Source organism: Mobula birostris, chromosome 5, assembly GCF_030028105.1.
Source record: "Mobula birostris isolate sMobBir1 chromosome 5, sMobBir1.hap1, whole genome shotgun sequence".
Lineage (NCBI taxonomy): Eukaryota > Metazoa > Chordata > Chondrichthyes > Myliobatiformes > Myliobatidae > Mobula > Mobula birostris.
In genome coordinates, this window is record NC_092374.1 from 78161689 (window position 1) to 78182383 (window position 20695).

The 20695-nt window shown below is 39.9% G+C and overlaps 1 protein-coding gene across 2 annotated transcripts in view; it reads right to left on the minus strand.

Moving 5' to 3' along the window:
- Nucleotides 1–20695, minus strand: part of ccdc171 (coiled-coil domain containing 171) — a 478351-nt gene that overhangs the window by 377022 nt on the left and 80634 nt on the right. For both annotated transcript variants that reach the window (XM_072258224.1, XM_072258225.1), the window contains exons 8-10: nucleotides 12430–12590; nucleotides 11931–12069; nucleotides 3227–3329 (exon numbers count right to left, since the gene is read on the minus strand). In XM_072258224.1, the coding sequence (XP_072114325.1) occupies nucleotides 3227–3329; nucleotides 11931–12069; nucleotides 12430–12590 (403 nt within the window). The remainder of the gene's footprint in view (nucleotides 1–3226; nucleotides 3330–11930; nucleotides 12070–12429; nucleotides 12591–20695) is intronic.

Genomic DNA, 20695 nt, shown 5'->3' on the forward strand with positions numbered 1-20695 from the left:
CTGACACTTTATTCCATCTGCCACTACTTTGCTCATTCTCCTAATCTGTCCCACGACCTTGTGCAGATTCCCTGCTTCCTCAATACTACCTGGTCGGAGGGCTGAATATAAATCCCATCAGGATGTTTTAACCCTTGTAATGTCTATAGAACAGTACAGCAAAGGAACAGGCTCTTCTGCCTTTGATGCTGTGCCAAACTAATTAAACCAGTAATTAAATGCCAAACAAAATGAATCCCTTCTGCCTACACAGTGTACATATTCCTCCATTCTCCGCATATCCATGTGCCTTTTTAAGAGCCTCTTAAATGTCACAATCGTATTTGCCTCCACTACCATCCCCAGCAGCATTTTCCAGGTAACTACCACTCAGTGTGTATAAAAAAAAATTAGGCCTACATTATCACCTTTAAACTTACCCTTTCTCACCTTAAATGTACAACTTCTAGTATAAGACAATTTGACCCTGTGAAAAAGATAAAATTTTTCCACTCTATGCCTTTCATAATCTCTCATACTTCAATCAAGTCTTCCCTCTACCACCCCAGAATAAACAATCCATGTTGTCCAAGCTCTCTTTATAGCATATGCCCTCTTAATTCAGGCAGCATCCTTACTGCAATGGGATGACCAGATGCAGCTTGTCCAGAGCTTTACAAGACTACAGCATAACTTTCTGAATCTTGAACTCGATGCCTCAACTAAGAAAGCAAAGATGCTCTATGCCTTCTTTACCGCCCTAATCAACCTGTGCAGCCACTTTCATGGAGCTATGGACTTTGACTACTACTGTACACCTACCATTAAATGCATACTTTTGCATTTCGTTTGATCTCCCAAAGTGCAACATCTCAGGTGGAGCTTAGTCATGGCTAAACTCCACCTGCCACTTTTCTGCTCACATCTGCAACTGATCTATATCCTGCTGTGTCCTTTGGCAATCTTCTACACAACACTACCAATCTTTATATCACCTGCAAACTTACTAACCCACCTGTCCATATTTTCTTTCATTTATTCATTATGTTCAGAAGAGATTGTTCTCTGAATCAGTAGGCTACGGACCCAATAAGGGAAACGCTTATTTTGGATCTGTATAATGATATGAGAAAAGACCAATTTGCATCTGGATATTAAAGAAGATGGGTCACAATACAACACAATATTTGATAGAGTGAAAAAAAAAACACCATTTCAATGTTTAAATGGCGAAAAGGAAACTACATTGAGGTGAGGCAGGAGTTGGCTCTGATGGATTGGAAGCTACATGAAAAGGCTAACAACAAAAGGGGTGACACGGTAGAGCAGTGGTTAGCACAATGCTTTACAGTACAGGCGATCCTGGTTCAATTCCCACCAATGCCTGTAAGGAGTTTGTACATTCTCCCCATAACCATGTGGGTTTCCTCCCACAGTCTAAAGATGTTGGTAGGTTAATTGGGCATTGTAAATTGTCCTGTGATTAGGCTAGAGCTAAATCAGGGATTGTTGGGTGGCATGGCTCGAAAGGAACTGAAATGATAAATTTCAGCCATAGATAACTTTTAAAGAAATACTACATAGTTTATAAAATAATATATACCCTATTAAGGCAAAAAAAAGAGGATACAAAGTTAAATACCAAAGTATACCAGCAAAAAACTTCAAAGCAGTCTGCAGGAGTTTTTTTTCCCAGCAAGGAAAACATTAGTTAGAGCCATTGTGATTCATCTATAAGGAAAGGTACGTCACATCAGGAGTTTCTCCGGTTAGCGGACGATTTCCCTCCACGCCTCTCTGACGTAGTGGGGAACCATGTACGAGGCAAGTTACAGCAGTGGTTTGCCATTGCCTTCTGCCGAGTGAGTTTCCAAAAAAAATCACCAGCTCGTAACCCAGCACAGATGGAAAGCGTGCAGGGGAGCTGGCTGGATTCGAACTCAGGACCTTTCGTCCCGAAGTCCGGCACTGATGCCACTATGCTACCAGCCAGGTCTAGATGAAAATAAATATTTTTTTTAAATTGCAGATTAGGAAATGGCACAGATATTTAAGCACATTTTGTTTGCCCTTATTGAGACCATAAGGCCATTTGGCCTATTGAGCCTGCTCCACCATTTTATCATGAGCTGATCCATTCTCTCATTTAGTCCCACTCCCCCGCCTTCTCACCATAACCTTTGATGCCCTGGCTACTCAGATACCTATCAATCTCTACCTTAAATACACCCAATGACTTGGCCTCCACTGCTGCCTGTGGCAACAAATTCCATAGAGTCACCACCCTCTGACTAAAAAAATTTCTTCGCATTTCTGTTCTGAATGGACGCCCTTCAATCCTTAAGTCATGCCCTCTCGTACTAGACTCCCCCATCAAGGGAAACAACTTTGCCACAGCCACTCTGTCTATGCCTTTCAACATTTGAAATGTTTCTATGAGGTCTCCCCTCATTCTTCCTGAATTAGAGAACTACAGGTCTGGAGTAAATGAGAAAATGACTGTGACCATCCACTTCATCCATGCCTCTCATTATTTTATAAAACTCTATAAGGTCACCCTTCAGTCTCCTTTGTTTCAGGGAAAACCATCTTAGACTACCAAGTCTCTCCTTGTAACTTGAGCCCTCCGGTACCAGAAAAATCCTTGTTCCTTTTTTCTATATCCTCTTTAGCTGTAGAAGGCACTTAAAGAATAGTTGCAAATACAATGCATGTAATTTTTAATGGAGTATTTGGACATTAAATATAAACACAAAAATAGTAAACAACTAAGCAACACAACACGTTTTGAATACCGTACATACAGCAACCACTTGTATTATTATCTTAGGAGAATACAACAGCATTGTTGTCCGAAATAACCTGAGTTGGCAACAACCAAGTTGCTTGAGAAACTACAGTATTTTGGCTCAGGTAACAGAAAAAGACATCTGGTTCCTTTCCAGGTATTTTACTTAAAAATCCACAAGGGCCTCTTTCCCTGCAGGAATTAAGAGATAGTAAGCTCACTTGTTACAACCTGTCAGGTTAATCCTGGCACTTGTAAATCAAGCACTGGTTTAACAGCACTCTGTCACCTTCTCTCAGCCCCTTTGGCCACCACACTGCTGTGAAGACCACTCATACCTTGTCATCAGATCAGAGCATGTTGAGAAAAGGGATCAAAGAGGCAGCTGCAGAATTCACACAATGCAGTGGCGGTTAGAACACTGACAGCTGCATCTGTCATTTTACACCATCAACTAACCTGATGTCCGTGGACCTGACACAGCAAAATTGGCCAAAAGAAATTCCAGCTCTCTCATGCTGCCCCCATATGCTTCTTCCAGGAAAGCATGATGTTTCTTTACCTTAAAGGACAAATAAAATCTTGCTTCAATAAATATAATTCCACACTAAGAAACTTAGAGTATGTACAAATGAGAAATCTTTACACTTAGCACAGAACAAAAGTAATAAATTTTGCAATTACATATGTACCAAGCTAACAAAAGTAGGTACATACATATTCTTATAAGGAAGAATTTGAACAAGACCATTAAAACCTTTCATGATAAATAATATAAAATCAACCATGTAACTTTAGTTACATCAAGGGAAGCAGCAAGAACATTTCTATTCAACTCTGATTACCAGTTAGTTCTCTTGTTTTCACTGGCACAGATTTTTCCATCCTTAAAGAACAGTCAAAATGAAATGCATATGGACCAGGATTATATGCTGATTGACTGGTATAAGACTATTAGCCAAGGCCATGGATTACTTATCGAGAAATAGACTGCTGTGGCATTAGTGAAATTTAAATTTAAATTTAAATTTGCAAATTAAAACTTATTAGATGCTGCCAACAACATTGACCATTTAACCACTGGGCTACCTGGTTCACGAATCCATCAAGGGTACACCTGGTCACCCGATTACAGGCAGGACATGGGAGTCTTTGGTGAGAGTACAGCAGAGGTTTACCAGGATGCCTCAATTAGAAAGGTGAGGTTCGACAAACTTGAATTATTTTCTCTGGAATGTTGGATGCTGATAGAAGAACGGAATGGCACAGATGAGGCTGACAGTAAGGATCATTTTTTCCTCAGGGCATGAGAGTTATATATTACAGGGCTGAGCTTTAAGGTGAGAGAGTGTGGGGCTGATGTAATTTGAGAGAGACAGAGAGTAGCTCGTGCCTGGAGTGGTAGTGGAAGCAGATAGGAGAAAAGCATTCAAGAGGATAAGCACATGAATATGCAGAGTATGGAAGAATTTGGACCACAGGCAGACAGAAGGGATTAATTTAGTTTGGTATCACGTTCAGCACAGACATCATGAGCCAAAGGCCCTGTTCTTGCGTTGTATTGTTCTAGGTTTTGTTCTATCAAGCTGACTCTTGTAATACTTTCAAACTTGAAACAGATTTTTATAAAGAATAAAAGGCAAGAGTGGGAAGGAATCTGTTACAAATTATCAGGAAAGTGTTCAGGAGAGATGGCGATGGGTATCCGTGGAGTTTGCAGTTTGAATTAAATTGAACCTGCATCCATCACTTGTGCTGGAAGCTCGTTCCACACTCTCAGCATCCTCTGAGGAAAGTTGTTCAGCCTCATGTTCCCCTTAAGTTTTTCACTCTTCATCCTTAACCCATGATCTCTAGCAGTAATCTCACCCAACCTCAGTCCAAAAAGCCTGCTTGAATTTACCCTATCTATAACCCTCATCACAAGACCATTACACCATAACATATAGGAGCAGAATTAGGCTATTCGGCACATCGAGTCTGCTCCGCCATTTCATCATGCCTGATCTAATTTTCCTCCCAGCCCCAGTCTCCTGTCTTGTTCCCATATCCCTTCACGCCCTGACCAATCAAGAATACATCTGGCTCTGCCTTAATATACATAAAGATTTGGCGTCACTACTCTGGCTAAAGAAATTCCTCTTCATCTCCATTCTAAAAGTACACCCCTCTATTCTGAGGCTGTGTCCTCTGGTTTTAGACACTCCCACCATAGGAAACATCCTACACCTCAATCAAACCTCCCCTCAATTTTCTATGTTCCAGGGAATAAGTTCTACCCTATTCAACCTTCCCCTATAACTCAGGTCCTCGTCCTGGCAACATCCTTATAAATTTTCTCTGCTCTCTTTCAATCTTATTTATATCTTTCCTGTACATAGGTGACCAAACTGCACATAATACTCCAAATTAGGCCTCAACAATGAGGCCTCACACCTTTGCCAGAAAACAACCTGTCCTAATCCACACGTCAGATCCTTATCAAATTGGCATTTCTCCAAATTAGAATCTCAACCCAAGGACCAGATCCATCCTTTACCATAATTACCTTGAAACTATGATCACTAAATGCAAAGTGTTCCCCCACACAAACTTCTGTCACTTGTCCTATCTCAATCCCTAATAGGATATCTAGTATCACATTCTTCTCTAGCTGGGATTTCTTTGCACTGATTAAGAAAACTTTCTTGAATACATTTAATAAACTCTCTCCCACCCTTTTACAGTCTGGGAATCCCAGTCAATGTGTGTTAAGTTAAAAATCACCTGCTAAAACAACATTATGTTTCCTGTAACAGTTTACAATCTCTGTACAAATTTGCTCCTCTAAATGAATAAGCTCTTCTCAGGCTTCTAGTCGGGTACAGGTATCCATTATAACCAACATTTCAATGACAAAATCTGCCATCTTCGTCAGGGATGATGCCTGAACATGTCTAGTCGGATGGTATTTATACCCCCATAATCTGTCCCTCCTGATTGGTTAGTCTTCAGCCAATCAGTTTTCTGCTCTCCCACTATGTTTACAATTGAATTCGAGTTCTTGTGTAAAGTGAGACCTTCTTTACATCTGCTCAGTTAGGACAGTAGAGATGCCAGGCAGGATAGTGGAATGCTCCTCTCAGAGGATGTGGGAAGGCAGGGGGACCTCCACGTCCCTGATGACTACAACTGCAAGAAGTGCAATCAGCTGTTAAGGAGTTGCAGCTGGAACTGGATGAACTTCAGATCATTTGGGAGGCTGAAGGAGTGATAGGTAGGACATATAGAGAGGTAGTGACACCCAAGGTGCAAGACAGAGGAGACTGGGTGACAGTCAGGAAGGGGGAAAGGGTTAAGTAACCAGTGCAGAGTAACCCTGTGGCCATCCCTCTCACCAGCAGGTATATTACTATGGATACTGTTGGGGAAGGAGGAAATGGACAAGATGGCCCAAAGGGCTGATTTCTGTGCCATACTTCTGTGAGGGGATCCAGGAGCGCCCCTATTAACTGTTTGAGAGAGACATTTATCATTGATGGTTTGTTTGGAAAAGAGAGAGAGATGAAGATTAACAGTGGACTGTCACTTTAAGGCATTGGAAGTAACTTTGGATTTTTACTGAGTTTGGAGTTGGAGATAGCACCGAGCAGCTTGAAGGTTGCTATGGTGACCGAAGGCGGAGGACACTCGATGTTATGATTTTCAGCTGGTTATTGATGTTACTTCCAAGGACAGGTTGCCTGCTTGTGCACTCCTTTACAGACAAAAGAAGGAGGGACTCTTTGAATGACAGGTGATGCTCAGCCTGGTGAAATAAATGAGAGGTCAGATGATACAGACCTCAGACACATGATCTGGACACTGAGTGAGCATTGTTGTATCTGCAGAGAAAGTGGGTTTTGGAGGATCGATCAGGCGGATTGATCCAAGTTGCTATTCCAGTTTGAGAAGAAGGGGTTGACTGGTGGGGAGTTGTCTATGTGTCCACCCTCACCTGGGTGATAGCTCCACCACAGAAGACCAGTCCCCCTGGTTAAAGTCACAGTCGGTGACTTGTAAAGGGTTTTGGAGGACGACGAGAAGATCGACGGCATCAGCTCACCTAAAGACTCAACTCACTCTCTCTCTCTCTCCCCCCCCCATCACTGCTCAACTAAATACCACGATCTGAACTGAACTTTACTCAACATCATAAGACTGTATCTTTTTACCCCTAGACTTAAAGAAGCTTGGTTTTTCATACATATATATTCCACACTTACTTTTATATATAATCATTGCTAACCTGTTTGATTTATTTACATTTATATTACTGTATTGCGTAGTTACTAATAAATATTATTAGTTTATAGCAATACAAGACTCCAAAGTGTTTTCCATCTCTGCTGGTTCTTAACCCCCGTCATGGGGTACGTGACACTTCTCTATGACTCTATGTCCTCCTCCTCTGTTGGCTGTTGATAATACAATTCCATTAGTGTGGTCATACCTTTCTTATTCTTCAGGTCTACCAATAAAGCCTCACTGGATGAGCTCTCCAGTTTGTCCTGAATGAGCATTGCTGTGATATTTTCCCTCACTTGTGATGCCACCCCTTCCCCTTTAATCCCTCTTGCTGTATCACATCTAAAACAATGAAAGTTTGGAACATTGAGCTGCTAGTCCTGCCCCTTCTGCAACCAAGTCTCAGTAATGACTACAATGTCTTAATTCCACATGCTGATTCATGTCCCAAGATGAACCATCTTTCCTACAATACTTCTTGTAATGAAATATGCTCAGAACACTAATCCCACCACGCTCCACCTTTTGATTCCTAACTTTGTATGCAGGTTTAACTGCATCTGTCTCCACAACCACTCCACTATCTCTTCTTGCACTCAAGTTCCCATCCCCCTGCAACTCTAGTTTAAGCCACCCCATCCCTTTGCAACAATAGCAGACCCTCCCACTAGGATATTAGCTCCCCTCCAGTTCATGTTCAAACCATTCCTTCTGTACAGGTCCCACCTTCCCTGGAAGTGGACCCAATAATCCAAAAATCTGAAGCCCTCCCTCCTGGAACATCTCCTTAGCCATGTGTTAAAACTGTACAATCTTCCTATTTCTGGCTTCACTAGCACATTGCATGGATAGCAATTCTAAGATCACAACTCTGGAGGACCTGTCCTTTAACATAACTCTAACACGTAACTCCCTGAACTCACTTTGCAGGACCTTATCACCCCTCCTACCCGTGTCATCGGTACAGACATGGACTATGACCTCTGGGCTGCTCAGCCTTCCATTTAAGAATGTTGAGGATCAATCCAAGATGCCCCAGACGCTGGCACCAGGGAGACAACATACCATCCGGGAACCTCCTTTTTGTTCCTCAAATGGAGGAAGTAGCAATCAATGGTGAGCACCATTGGATTTAAGAATAGCCATGGAAAGGGACCACTCATGGTAAGATTAATCAGTTGGAGAAGGTCCAATTTCAAAGGGATCACAACAGATCTGAGCTAAGCAAACCGCACAGCAAGCAAATGTATAACTCAGACTGCAAGGCCTCTATACTGAAACTCATTCAGCAATAATCTAGATGGACTTTGGAAGAGAAGTATGGTTAATTGAATTGCAGGGATCCTGGGATGACCAAAATGAGAGCAAATCTGACATTTTCACCATCAGAAAAAAGCTCTCATCTACCCTGTCTATGACTTTCATAGTCTGTAAACTTACTAATCAGCCTACTTAACATTTTCACCTAAAACATACAATGAGGCAAAAAAAAACCTCCTCCAGTATTACCCTCTGTCTCTTCAGGCCACAGCAGTTTTGAATCCAGTCTACCAGTCCCCATCAATCCCATGCAGCTGGATCTTCCGGATCAGCCCACCATAAAGGACTTCTTTGGAAGCTTTAATAAAGTCTATACAAAATCCACTGCCCTGCCCTGCACGATCTGATCTCCCCTGCATGAAATCATGCTGACTATTCCCAATAAGGCTAATCTTTTCCCCAAGTACATCCTAACATCAATCATTTTCAATAATTTCCTTATTACTAATGCAATGCTCACTGGCCTATAATTCTCTGATTTGTTTCTACTACCCTTTGTTCACAAGCTGCTCTTGGGTCCTATGGGACTTTGCCTATGCCTAAAGAGGATATAAAGACCTCCCTGAAGTCCCCAGCAACCTCCAACCTTACCCTCTCAAGAATATGAATAGATCACATAAATCCCAGTGGATTTATCCACCTTACTGCTCTTCAAGAGACTTAATATCACTTCCTTCTTGATATCATAATTCCCTAGAATATCAGCTTATCCCTTCCTGATGTCACTATCCTCCATGTCCTTCTCTCTGGCGAATATCAATGCAAGGTATTTATTTAGTACCTCACCTACTAACTCTGGTTCCTGGCATACATTCCTTCCTTTGTCCGTGGGTGGTTCTGCCCTCTCCTTAGTTACCCACATTTTTTAATAAATGTATAAAATGCCTTGGGGTTCTCTTCAATCCTTCTGGCCCAAGGACATTTCATGCCCCCTTTTAGTTCTCTTGATTCCCTGCTTTGTTTAGATTCCTCAAAGGCCCAGTTCAGTTTCCACTCCCTAGAGATCCTTCCTTTTCCTTTTTGACTAAATTTACATCTTTTCTTATCAAAGGTTACCCGAAACTTGTCATCTTTGTCCTCCTCCCTTACTGGAATACATTAGCCCTGAATGCCAACCAACAAGCAACTGTCACATATTTGGTACGTACTTCAAGTGCAGCCGCTGCAGCCAAGATTGTTACTCCCATGTGGGCCTCTACAGCCACAACAGACGCTGCTCTACCAACACAGACTGAAGCAAGACTTTCCAGGTGCAGATCCATGGTCTCGCAAGACTAACAGATGCCACCACCACTTGTTCAATTACAGCCACTCCCAATCTACTCTCCTCAGGAAGAGTAGATACGGAAGGCAGCAAACCATAGAAACAATCTAGTGAATCTTCTTTGCACAGCTTCTATGTCAACTACATCCTTTCTTTGGCAAGAAGCCCTAAATCATACATAGTACCAGGTCATCAGAGTATTAATTAATTAAATTAAGAATTTAAATCACACATCCAATAACTTAGTTCAATATCTTTTCAGAATTCTATGTGCACTGCTAACAAGTACTGACTTTCAAGACACAAGTGACACGTTGAACTCAACCCTCTCTTGTAGTTAAACATTGATCAAAAGGTGAATTGTCTTGTGAATGTAATTTTTTTTTGACGTTTCATCTTTTGTGGGATATTTACCAGTGATTCTCACAAAGCTAATGACAGATTAAGTGATATTATGCATACATGCTTGTTACAAGGCAATATACAAAATCCTTTACCTCTTACATGCTGTACAAATAATGAGCATGATCCATTGAACAAAATCAAAAATTTCTTCAGACTGCTTGAAGTAGAATTCACATTCATGCATATTTTTACTTTGCAAACTGTATTCCACACCTTTATTCCACATCTCCCTAATTCTCTTTATTCCAACCAAATTATCAATTTTATTTGTAAATGTAGTTCTGTGTCACTACAATTACCTAATACTCTTTATACACCCACAGCCTATTAGGTAGTCTCCTCCAATGTCCTTCCTCCCTCACCACCATTCAGGGCCCCAGACAGTCCTTCCAGGTGAGGCGACACTTCACCTGTGAGTCAGCCTGGGTGATATACTGCGTCTGGTGCTCCCGATGCGGCCTTCTATATATTGGCGAGACCCGATGCCGATTGGGATATCGTTTCGCTGAACACCTACGCTCTGTCACCAGAGAAAGCAGGATCTCCCAGTGGCCACACATTTTAATTCCACGTCCCATTCCCATTCTGATACATCAATCCATGGTCTCCCCTACTGTCAAGATGAAGCCACACTCAGGTTGGAGGAACAACACCTTATATTCCATCTGGGTAGCTTCCAACCTGACGGCATGAACATTGATTTTTCTAACTTCTGTTAATACCCTCCTCCCCTTCTTACCCCATCCCTTATTTATTTATTTATTATCACCCCCCCCCCTTCTCTCTGTCCCTCTCATAATCAATCCTTGCCTGCTCTCCATCTTCCTCTGTGCTCCCCTCCCCCTTTCTTTCTCCCTAGGCCTCCCGTCCCATGACCCTCCCACTTCTCCAGCTCTGTATCCCTTTAGCCAATCAACTTTCTAGCTCTTAGCTTCATCCCCTCCCCCTCCTGTCTTCTATCATTTCTGATCTCCCCCTCCCACTTTCAAATCTCTTACTACCTCTTCTTTCAGTTAGTCCTGACGAAGAGTCTCGGCCCGAAACATCAACTGTACTTCCTTCTATTGATGCTGCCTGGCCTGCTGTGTTCAACCAGCATTTTGTGTGTGTGTTGCAACAATTCATCACGAATATCTTGAGCACTTGTATTATCATGGAATAGAAGGATACAGAAGTGCAGGTAAATGAGAATTTGATGACTGGCATGGACTTGGTGTGCCAAAGGGTCTATTTCTGTGCTGAATGGCTTTATAGCCATCCATTTCCACATTTATAACATTATCCCTTTTCAATCCCGTCTGAGCTTACTTCCTCCCACTGCCCCCATCCTTGCTTCTGCTGTGTCTAACAAGACCAAAATCTTAAAAAAAAACACCACTTCATTCTCAAGTTTTTCTCTGGTCTCACTCTTCCCTACCTATAATCACTTTGGCTACTTAACCCTTCAAATCACAGCATTCCATAAACTGTCAATTGCTCATTTACCATTGACAGATATGGGAGCTAGCAAACAGAAAGAAGTTGATCTGTCTCCAAATCATTTTAAGATTCGTCAATATGATTAGAAGATCATCCCAATGTCACTGAATAAAACTGTAGCCCTCCAAATTTGGCCTGTAAGTTCAATGCTGTTGCTCGTTTTGATCTTCACAATAGCCATACTGTTCTCAGGTTGGTCCATATTGACAAGTTGAGTGACTCAAACTTTTGTTTAATAAATTGCCCCTCTCCTTTTTGATTATAAAAATATTTACCTCAGTCACTTCTGAAAGAAACCCCCAAATCAAAACCAAGGTCCTTAGGGGACTTCTGAATTTCTCATATTTTTGGATTTATCTTATTACAAGTTTAATTGATCAAACCATGGACATAGCACAGCTCAATGTTCTCCAAATAGTATATTCTTACTTTTGTTAATTCATCCTGAAGATTTTCAAAACTTTCCTCGTGTCTCTCAAGTTGTTTTGAAAGATCAGCAATCACATCATTCTTTTCTTCCAACTCAGCGGTCAATTGAGTTTTTGTAACAGTACTTTCCTTTTGTAATCTTAAGGACAAATTAAGTTAACGTTTTAGTATAAATAATACAACATAAATATAAATAATGTTTTTAAATATAAATAAAACTAAATAATCAATTGAATTGATTTTATTTCTTACATCCTTCACATACATGAGGAGTAAAAATCTTTACGTTGCGTTTCCATCTAAATGTGCAATCATGTTAATTTATAATGATTTATAATAAATAGAACAGTCAATGTAACATAGAGTACACTCAAATCAGTGCGGGTTAATATGTTATCTTGAGGTTCTACAACACTCTGACTTATTGCCTTCAAAGCATAATTTGTTAGAAGATGCAAAATTTCATAATGTGCAAAATGTTCTTTAGAAAAAGTCTTACTTCTGTAACTGATTTGTAGATTCCACAACTTTTGATTTTTCCCTTTCATATGAGAATTCAACTTCCCTGAGTTGTTGCTTGATCAGTTCCAAAGTTGACACTGCATTTGCATGGCTTGATTTTTCCACTTCCAAAGCATTTTCAAGATCACGGATCCGTAACTACATTTAAAAAAAGGTTAAATAAAGTGCCCAATCATAACACAGAAATTGTGATAATTATATCTCAGAAAGAGCACAGATTAATGAGTTAAACATTTCAAATTATGTTTCATATATTGTAGTAAAATTGTATATTATGTTATGATACATGACACAAAACACACAGAAGCAGAATTAGGGCATTCAACCTATCAAGTCTGCTCCGCCATTCCATCATGGCTGATTTATTATGCCTCTCAACCCCATTCTCCTGCCTTCTCCCCATAAAATGGTACTAATCAAGAACCCATCAACCTCTGTTGTAAAAGTACTAAATGATTTGGCCTCAGCTGTCTGTGGCAATGAATTACAGATTCACCACCCCTGTCCAAAGAAATTACCCTCCATCTCTGTTCTAATGTCTTTCTATTCCAAGACTGTGCCCTCTGATCATAGACTCTCCCACGATAGAAAACACCCTCTCCACATCCACTCTATCCAGATCTTGCAATATTTGATAAATTTCAATAAGATGCCCCCTCATTCTTCTTTCAATATCTTTATTAGTTTCTACATAGAAGAATAGAGTACAAGGAAGTATATATAAAAGGTCAAAAAAACTACCAATTACATTATATCTATTCATAATAACAATCTCATTACCCCGTATTCATGTAGGTTAGTCAAAATTATATTGAAATATACCAATTTATTACAAAAAGTCTAACCCCTACCAAAACCAAAGCTGTTTATTAAGGTGAAAACAGAAGATCATATTTAGTTTTAACTTCAACAGGTCTTTTATATAAAACAGGATCTGGAGCTATAGCATATTTTTGATCTAATTGTTTCAATTGATTGGCTAATTCAATTTTTTACACACTGGCAAATACTATTAATTTATTACCTAGTTTTCCTGAAACTATAACAAAATGTCCATTAGTATCAGACACTACTTTATGTTGGACAAGGGAAAGTGTATTATCTATAAGAATCGAAACTCCTCTGGATTTGCCCTGAAAAGAGTGAAAACAAAGTCCATTCCAATGGCTAAAAAAACACAGATTATCACATTTGCATATGTGAGTTTCTTGTGTAAAAAAAATAATAGGGACCTTAAATTTCTTAATATTAGCAAAAATCTTATTACATTTAACAGGGTGATTTAACCCTTTCACGTTAAAACTGAGTAAATTAATAGATTGGTCCATTTTTAATATTATTTAAAGGAAGGGTTAAAATGCAAGTTAAAAACCAAGCCATAAACCTTGAGAAATGTTAACCAAGCAACAAGTTGGCTAAAAATACAAAATCAGCTTCTGGAAAAAAAAGCCACACCCCCGCCCACCTCCTAAAGAAAGAAAACCGACCAATAGAAAGTCAGCATCTAAACTACGGACAACCCCCCCAAAAAGCCTGGTGATCGCTCCAATTAGTTTCAAGGTTATTTATATTCCAACCTAGACTAAACAATACCCAAACAAGAGATTCAATTCTCGTATATCAAAAATACAGTATTAAAAAATACAAAAGGAAATTAGTTACAAAGGTTTACCAAAAGTAAAAGATACAATTATTCATACAGATTAACATTAACCTTATATCTTCATGAAAAAATAGACTAAGCAGTTAGCCTTCAAATTTAAAAAATCTTTGTGCTTCAGCATTCAAACGAAACCATTCGAAGGATCCATCAATGAGATTCCCAGTCAAACTGGGTAGCCAAGGAACGGGTTAAAACCCTTATTTAAAAAATTCCAACAGAGCTTGTTTAAACTTAGCACATTCCTGCATAACCTCAAGCAAATAATCTTTGAGAATCTTAATATTCCACCCTATAACCAATTATGCCCCTTCGACAGGATTTGTGAATTAAAAGTTTCTCATTTAATCATGTGTCTTCATGTAAGGAGAAACTAAACAGCTAGCCTTCGGATTTTAAAAACTTTTGTGCTTCAACAGTCAAGTGGAACCATTCGAAAGAACCGTTTTTAAGTGTGATTCTGAGTTGGGCTGGGTAGCGAAGGGATGGCTTGAAACCCTTATTAAAAAGCTCAGACATAACTTCTTTGAACTTAACACGTTCCTGCATAACCTCAGGCAAATAATCTTCGACAATTCTAATCTTGCGACCATTATAGTCAATCATGCCTCTTCGACGAGATTCGTGAATTAAGAGTTCCTTTGTTTTAAATTCCTGAAAACAAATTATTACTGATCTTGGTCTCTGACTGTTAGGAGGTCTAAACGCAGGAGATCTGTGAGCTCGATCGATCATAGGTACAGACGTCAAAATCTCTGGAAATAATTCTTGCAAAAAGTTTGCAAAAAACTCCATAGGATGATTACCTTCGATTGATTCTTCCAGACCCAGAACCCGTAAGTTGTTCCTTCTATTTCGATTTTCTAGGTTGATAATCTTCTGTCTTAACTTTTCATTGGACAACTTTTCACAAAAGCTTCTGCAATTCATCCATTTCCGTTTCCACAGCCGACAAAATTTCCTCATTATTTTTAATACATTTATTGTGTTCATTAAGAGTTTGTTGAATAGAATCCAATTTATTATCTATTTGTTTAAATTCAGTGCTGAATTGTTGAAAATTCTCAGAGGCTTCTCGTGTATGACTTTGCAGCAAATCCATAATAGAATCCAAACAGGCAGGAAAATCATCCTTTTTAGTACCTCTGGCACTCCTTCCAGCCATAATGAAATAATATCACACTTAAAAAAGAAGTTTCAAGACAGGTGGGAAATAGTAAGATAATTAGAGTTGGAGCAACGGCAGATTGCTGTTACTCCATCAGCCACCACCAGGAAATCCTCCCCCTCATTCTTCTGAGCTCCAGCAAGTACAGGCCGAGGGCTATCAAAAGCTCCTCATACATTAACACTTTAATACTTGAAAGAATTTCTGTGACTCTGCTCTGAACCCTCTCCAATGCCAGTACATCCTTTCTTAGAGAAGGGGCACAAACTGTTCAAAGTATTCCAAGTGTCTCATAAATGCATCATTAAACCTTAGCAATACATCCTAGCTTCTATATTCTCAAAATTAATGCTAACATTGGATTAGTCTTCCTTACCAACAACCTGCAAGTTGACCTTTAGAGAATCCTGCATGAGGACTCCCAGTTTCCTTTACACTCAATATCTGAATTTTCTCCCCTTATAGAAAATAGTCTATGCCTTTATTCCTTCGACCAAAGTGCATGACCGTACAATTCCCTATACTGTATTCCAACTGCCACTTCTTTGCCAATTCTCCTAGTCTGTCTCAAACCTTCCGCAGATTCCCTGCTTCCTCAACACTACATGCCCCTCCACCTATCTTTGTATGGTCCACAAACTTGGTCACAAAGCCATCAATTCCATCGTCTAAATCATTGACATGTAATGTGAAAAGAAGCGGTCCCAATATTGATCCCTGCAGAACACTACTAGTCACTGGCAGCCAATAGAAAAGGCTCCCTTTATTGCCACTCTTTGCCTCCTGCCAATCAGCCAATGCTATATCCATACTACTACCCTTCCTGTAATACCATGGGCTCTTATCTTGCTAAGCAGTCTCATGTGCGGCACCTTGTCAAAGGCCAAGGTTACTTGAAAACACTAGTAAATAACATCAATGGACTCTTCTACATCTATTCTGCCTGTCATTTCCTCAAACAATTCCAACAGATTTGTCAAACTAACTGGTGTATAATTTCTTGTATTTTGCTTCTCTCTCTCTTCTTAAAGAGTAAAGTGACATTTGCAATTTTGCAGTCTTCTGGTGACTGTTGAAAGATCACTACCAATGTATCCACAATCTCTTCAGTTACGTCTTTCAGAACACTAGAGTATAGTCCATCTGCTCCAGATGACTTACCTACCCTCAGACTTCTCAGCTTCCCAAGCACCTTCTCCTTAGTGATTGTGATAACACTCACATCTGCCTTCTGACTCTCTTGAATTTCTGGCATGCTGCTGCCATCTCCTCCTCAGTGAAAACTGGCCCAAAATACTTATTCAGTTCCCCATTGCTAACTCATTTTTCAGTATCATTTTCCAGCAGTTCTATGTCCACTCGCACCTCTCTCTTATTCATTATATGTCCGAAAATTCATTTGGTATCCTATTTCACGTTATTAGCTAGCTTTCTTTCATATTTCATCTTTTCTCTCATTACTTTTCAGTTGCCTTTTGTTGCTTTTTAAAAGCTTCCCAATCTTGTTACTCCCCACTAATTTTTGCTTTATTGTCTGCCCTCCCTTTTGCTTTATGCTGTGTGTGACTTCCCTTGTCAGCCACAATTGTTTCATCCTCCCTCAAGAACACTTCTTTAGGACAAATCTATCCTGCATCTTATGAATTGCTCCCAGAAACTCCAGCCAATATTGCTGTGCCATCGTCCCTGCTAATGTCCCCTTCCAATCACCTTTGGCCAGCTCCTCTCTCATGCCCTTTTTTCTCCACTGCAATACCAATACATCTGATTTTAAATTCTCCTTCTCAAAATGCAGGGCGACTTCTATTATGTTATGATCACTGTCTCCAAAAGGTTCCTTCCCCTCAAGCTTTCTAATCAAATCTCGTCATTACACAACACTCAATCCAGACCTGCAGTTTCTCTAGTGGACGTGACCACAAGTTGCTCTGGAAAGCCATTTTGTAGGTATTTTACAAATTCCTTCTCTTGAGATTCAGTACTAATTTGACTTTCCTAATCTACCTGCACATTGAAATCCTCTGAGAACATCATAATCTTGCCCTTTTTACAGTGACTATAAAAAGTATCACCCCCTTCGAAGATTTCATGTTTTATTGCTTAACAAGACTGAAACATGGTCGATTTAATTTGGCTTTTATTGACACTGATCAATACAAAATACTTTCAAGTCAAAGTGAAAACAGATCACTACAAAGTGATCTAAATTAATTACAAATATAAAACACAAAATAATTGATTGCATAAGTATTCGGCTCCTTCAGGTCAGTATTTAGTAGATGCACCTTTGGCAACAAATACAATCTTGAGTCTGTGTGGATAGGTCTCTAGCAGCTTTGCACATCTGGATACCGAAATTTTTCCCCATTCTTCCTTACAAAATTGCTCAAGATCTTTCAGATTGCATGGGGATCGTGAGTGAACAGCCCTTTTCAAGTCCAGCCACAAATTCTCAACTGGATTGACGTCTGGACTCTAACTTGGCCACTCCAGGACATTAACTTAGTTCTTTTAAAGCCATTCCTGTGTAGCTTTGACTTTACACTTCGAGTCATTGTACTGCTGGAAAACAAATCTTTTCCCAAGTTGCAGTTCTTTTGCAAACTGCATCAGGTTTTCCTCCAGGATTTCCCTATATTTTGCTGCATTCATTTTACCCTCTACCTTCATAAGTCTTCCAGGGCCTGCTACAGTGAAGCTTCTCCACAATACGATGCAGCCACCATCATGCTTCACAATCGGAATGTTGCGTTTTTGATGATGTGAAGTATTTGTCCGATAGCCAAGAGGCTCAATTTTGGTTTCATCAGATCATCAAACCTTCTTCCAGTTATCCCACACGCCTTCTGGCAAACTTTAGCTGAGATTTCATAAGAATTTTTCTCAACAGTGGCTTTCTTTTTGCCACTTTTCCATAAAGCTGCAACTGGTGAAGTACCTGGGCAACAGTTGTTCTATGCTCAGTCTCTCCCATCTCAGCGACTGAAACTTGTAACTCCTCCAGAGTTCTCATAGGTCTCTTGGTGGCCTCCCTCGCTAGTCCCTTCTTGCACAGTCACTCAGTTTTTGAGGACGGCCTGCTCTTTGTAGATTTACAGCTGTGCCATATTCTTTCCATTTCTTGATGATTAACTTAACTGTACTTCAAGGGATATTCAGTGACTTGGAAATGTTCCTACATCCATCTCCTTACTTATGCTTTTCAATAACCTTTTTGCAGTGTTGCTTGGAGTGTTCTGTTGTCTTCATTGTGTAGTTTTTGCCAGGATACTGACTCACCAGCAGTTGGACATTCCAGATACAGGTGTATTTTTACTACAGTCCATTGAAACACATTGGCTGCACTCAGATCTCCAAAATCAGATCTCCATTTAACTAATTACGTGATTTCTAAAACCAATTGGCTACATAAGTGATGATTTGGTGTGTCATATTAAAAGGGATTGACTATTTTCCAATAAATTATTTTGTGTTTTATATTCGTAATTAATTTAGATCACTTTGTACAGATAAGTTTTTGCTTTGACACAGAAGAGTCTCTCTCTGTTGATCAGTGTAAAAAAAAACACCAAATTAAATCCACCGTGATTTAATGCTGTTAAACAATAAAACATGAAAACTTCCAAGGAGGGTGAATACTTGCATTGCTCGCTGTTACTATTGATGGCGAGGACATGGAAGTGCTGAGGACCTACAGTATCTGGGGGTGTACCTGGATGACAGACTTGCGTGGAGCACCAACACAGCGGCTGTGTACAAGAAGGGCCAGAGTCACCTCTACCTCTTAGGAGACTGAGGTCCTTTGGAACATGCAGACCTCTCCTTCACATGTTCCACCAGTCTGTTATCACCAGTACAATCTTCCATGCTGTAGTGTGCTGGGGCAATAGCATCAACAGGGTTGATGCCAACAGGCTCAATAAACTGATTAGAAAGGCTGGCTCTGTTATAGAAGTCAAACTGGACAAACTAGAGGCAGTGGTAGAATAAAGTACCCTACAGAAAATCCTGGCAATTCTGGACAATGTTTCTCACCCTCTGCATGCTACCTTGGCTGAACAGGGGAACACTTTTAGTAATAAACTAAGACCACCGCGCTGCTCCAAAGAGTGCTATATGAGGTCATTTTTACCCTTGGCCATTAGGCTCTTTAAAGAGTCAACCTATAACCGGGGAAGTGATGACTCCCTCCTGTTCGACTGTTTGTGGTTACTTACTTTTTTCTTCTTCTCTTCTAATATTTATATCTGTGCGCTTGTAATGCCACTGTGACACTGTAATTTCCTTTGGGATCAATAAAGTATCTATTTACTTTTTATAGAGACTGTACATGCCTTTTCTATCTACTGTTGTAATTTGTACCACACATCCTAGCTGCTGTTCAGAGTCCTGTAAACAATTTCCATCAGCTCCCTCCATCCCCAATACTGGTGTCAATGTCCTACAAATTCAAACCCACTTCTCCCATACCAATCGCTGAACCATGCATTTAGCTCTCTGATCTTATTAACCCTGTGCCAATTTGCATGTGGCTCAGGTGACAATCCAGAGATTATTAGCTTTTTGATTCTCTGTTTTAATTTAATCCCTAAAACATAAATTCCCTTAGCTGCTTAGGCTTAGCAGAATCTCTTTGCCTGTTCTTCTTGTGTCGTTGGTACCCACATGGAGCACGACAATTGGATCTTGCCACTGCCGCTCAAATCCTTCTGCAGTCAGATAAGAGGCCCTGAACACAGGCATTAGGTAGACAATTCAAGCTTCGGGACGTTCAATCCTTGCAGCATTTAATTATGTCTTTTCTCCTCACTATACTATCACCAATAATGACTACATTTCTCTTCTTCCCCACCTCTTGAATGGCTTCCTGTACCACAGTTTGGTTACTCATTCCCTCTCGTCTCCACTCTCATCCTTACAGAAAGCAACAATCTCAGACCTGTTGGGCAAGTTCAAGGGCTGAGGCTCCTCTAGTACTCACAATTGCATTCTAAGACCAAGAAATATTGGACAGAAATACTGGACAGAAATACAGGAAGATCAGTAATAACAATTAAGCAATATAGATTGTGATTTTAACTTTTTGACAAAGGCCTAAAAACAGCATTCTAGCTACAAATGCAAGGTTGACGATGTTTTGTTATCTACAACACTGTTCAATAAAAAGTAATGACACCATAGTGACTGTGTTTCAGTAGTGTATATAAATTATAATAGGAATTGCCTATTATACAATGCAATTATATACATGGATTTGACAAATGCCACATGGGATCTAACATTAAAATCAAGTGTCACACTCATAAGATGACACAAAAACCTGCTACATTAATGAGTAATGCAGAAGCAATAATTCGTTGGCAGGGATAAACTATTTTATACAAATTCTCTTTCTTCCGAAGATGAGGTAAAATG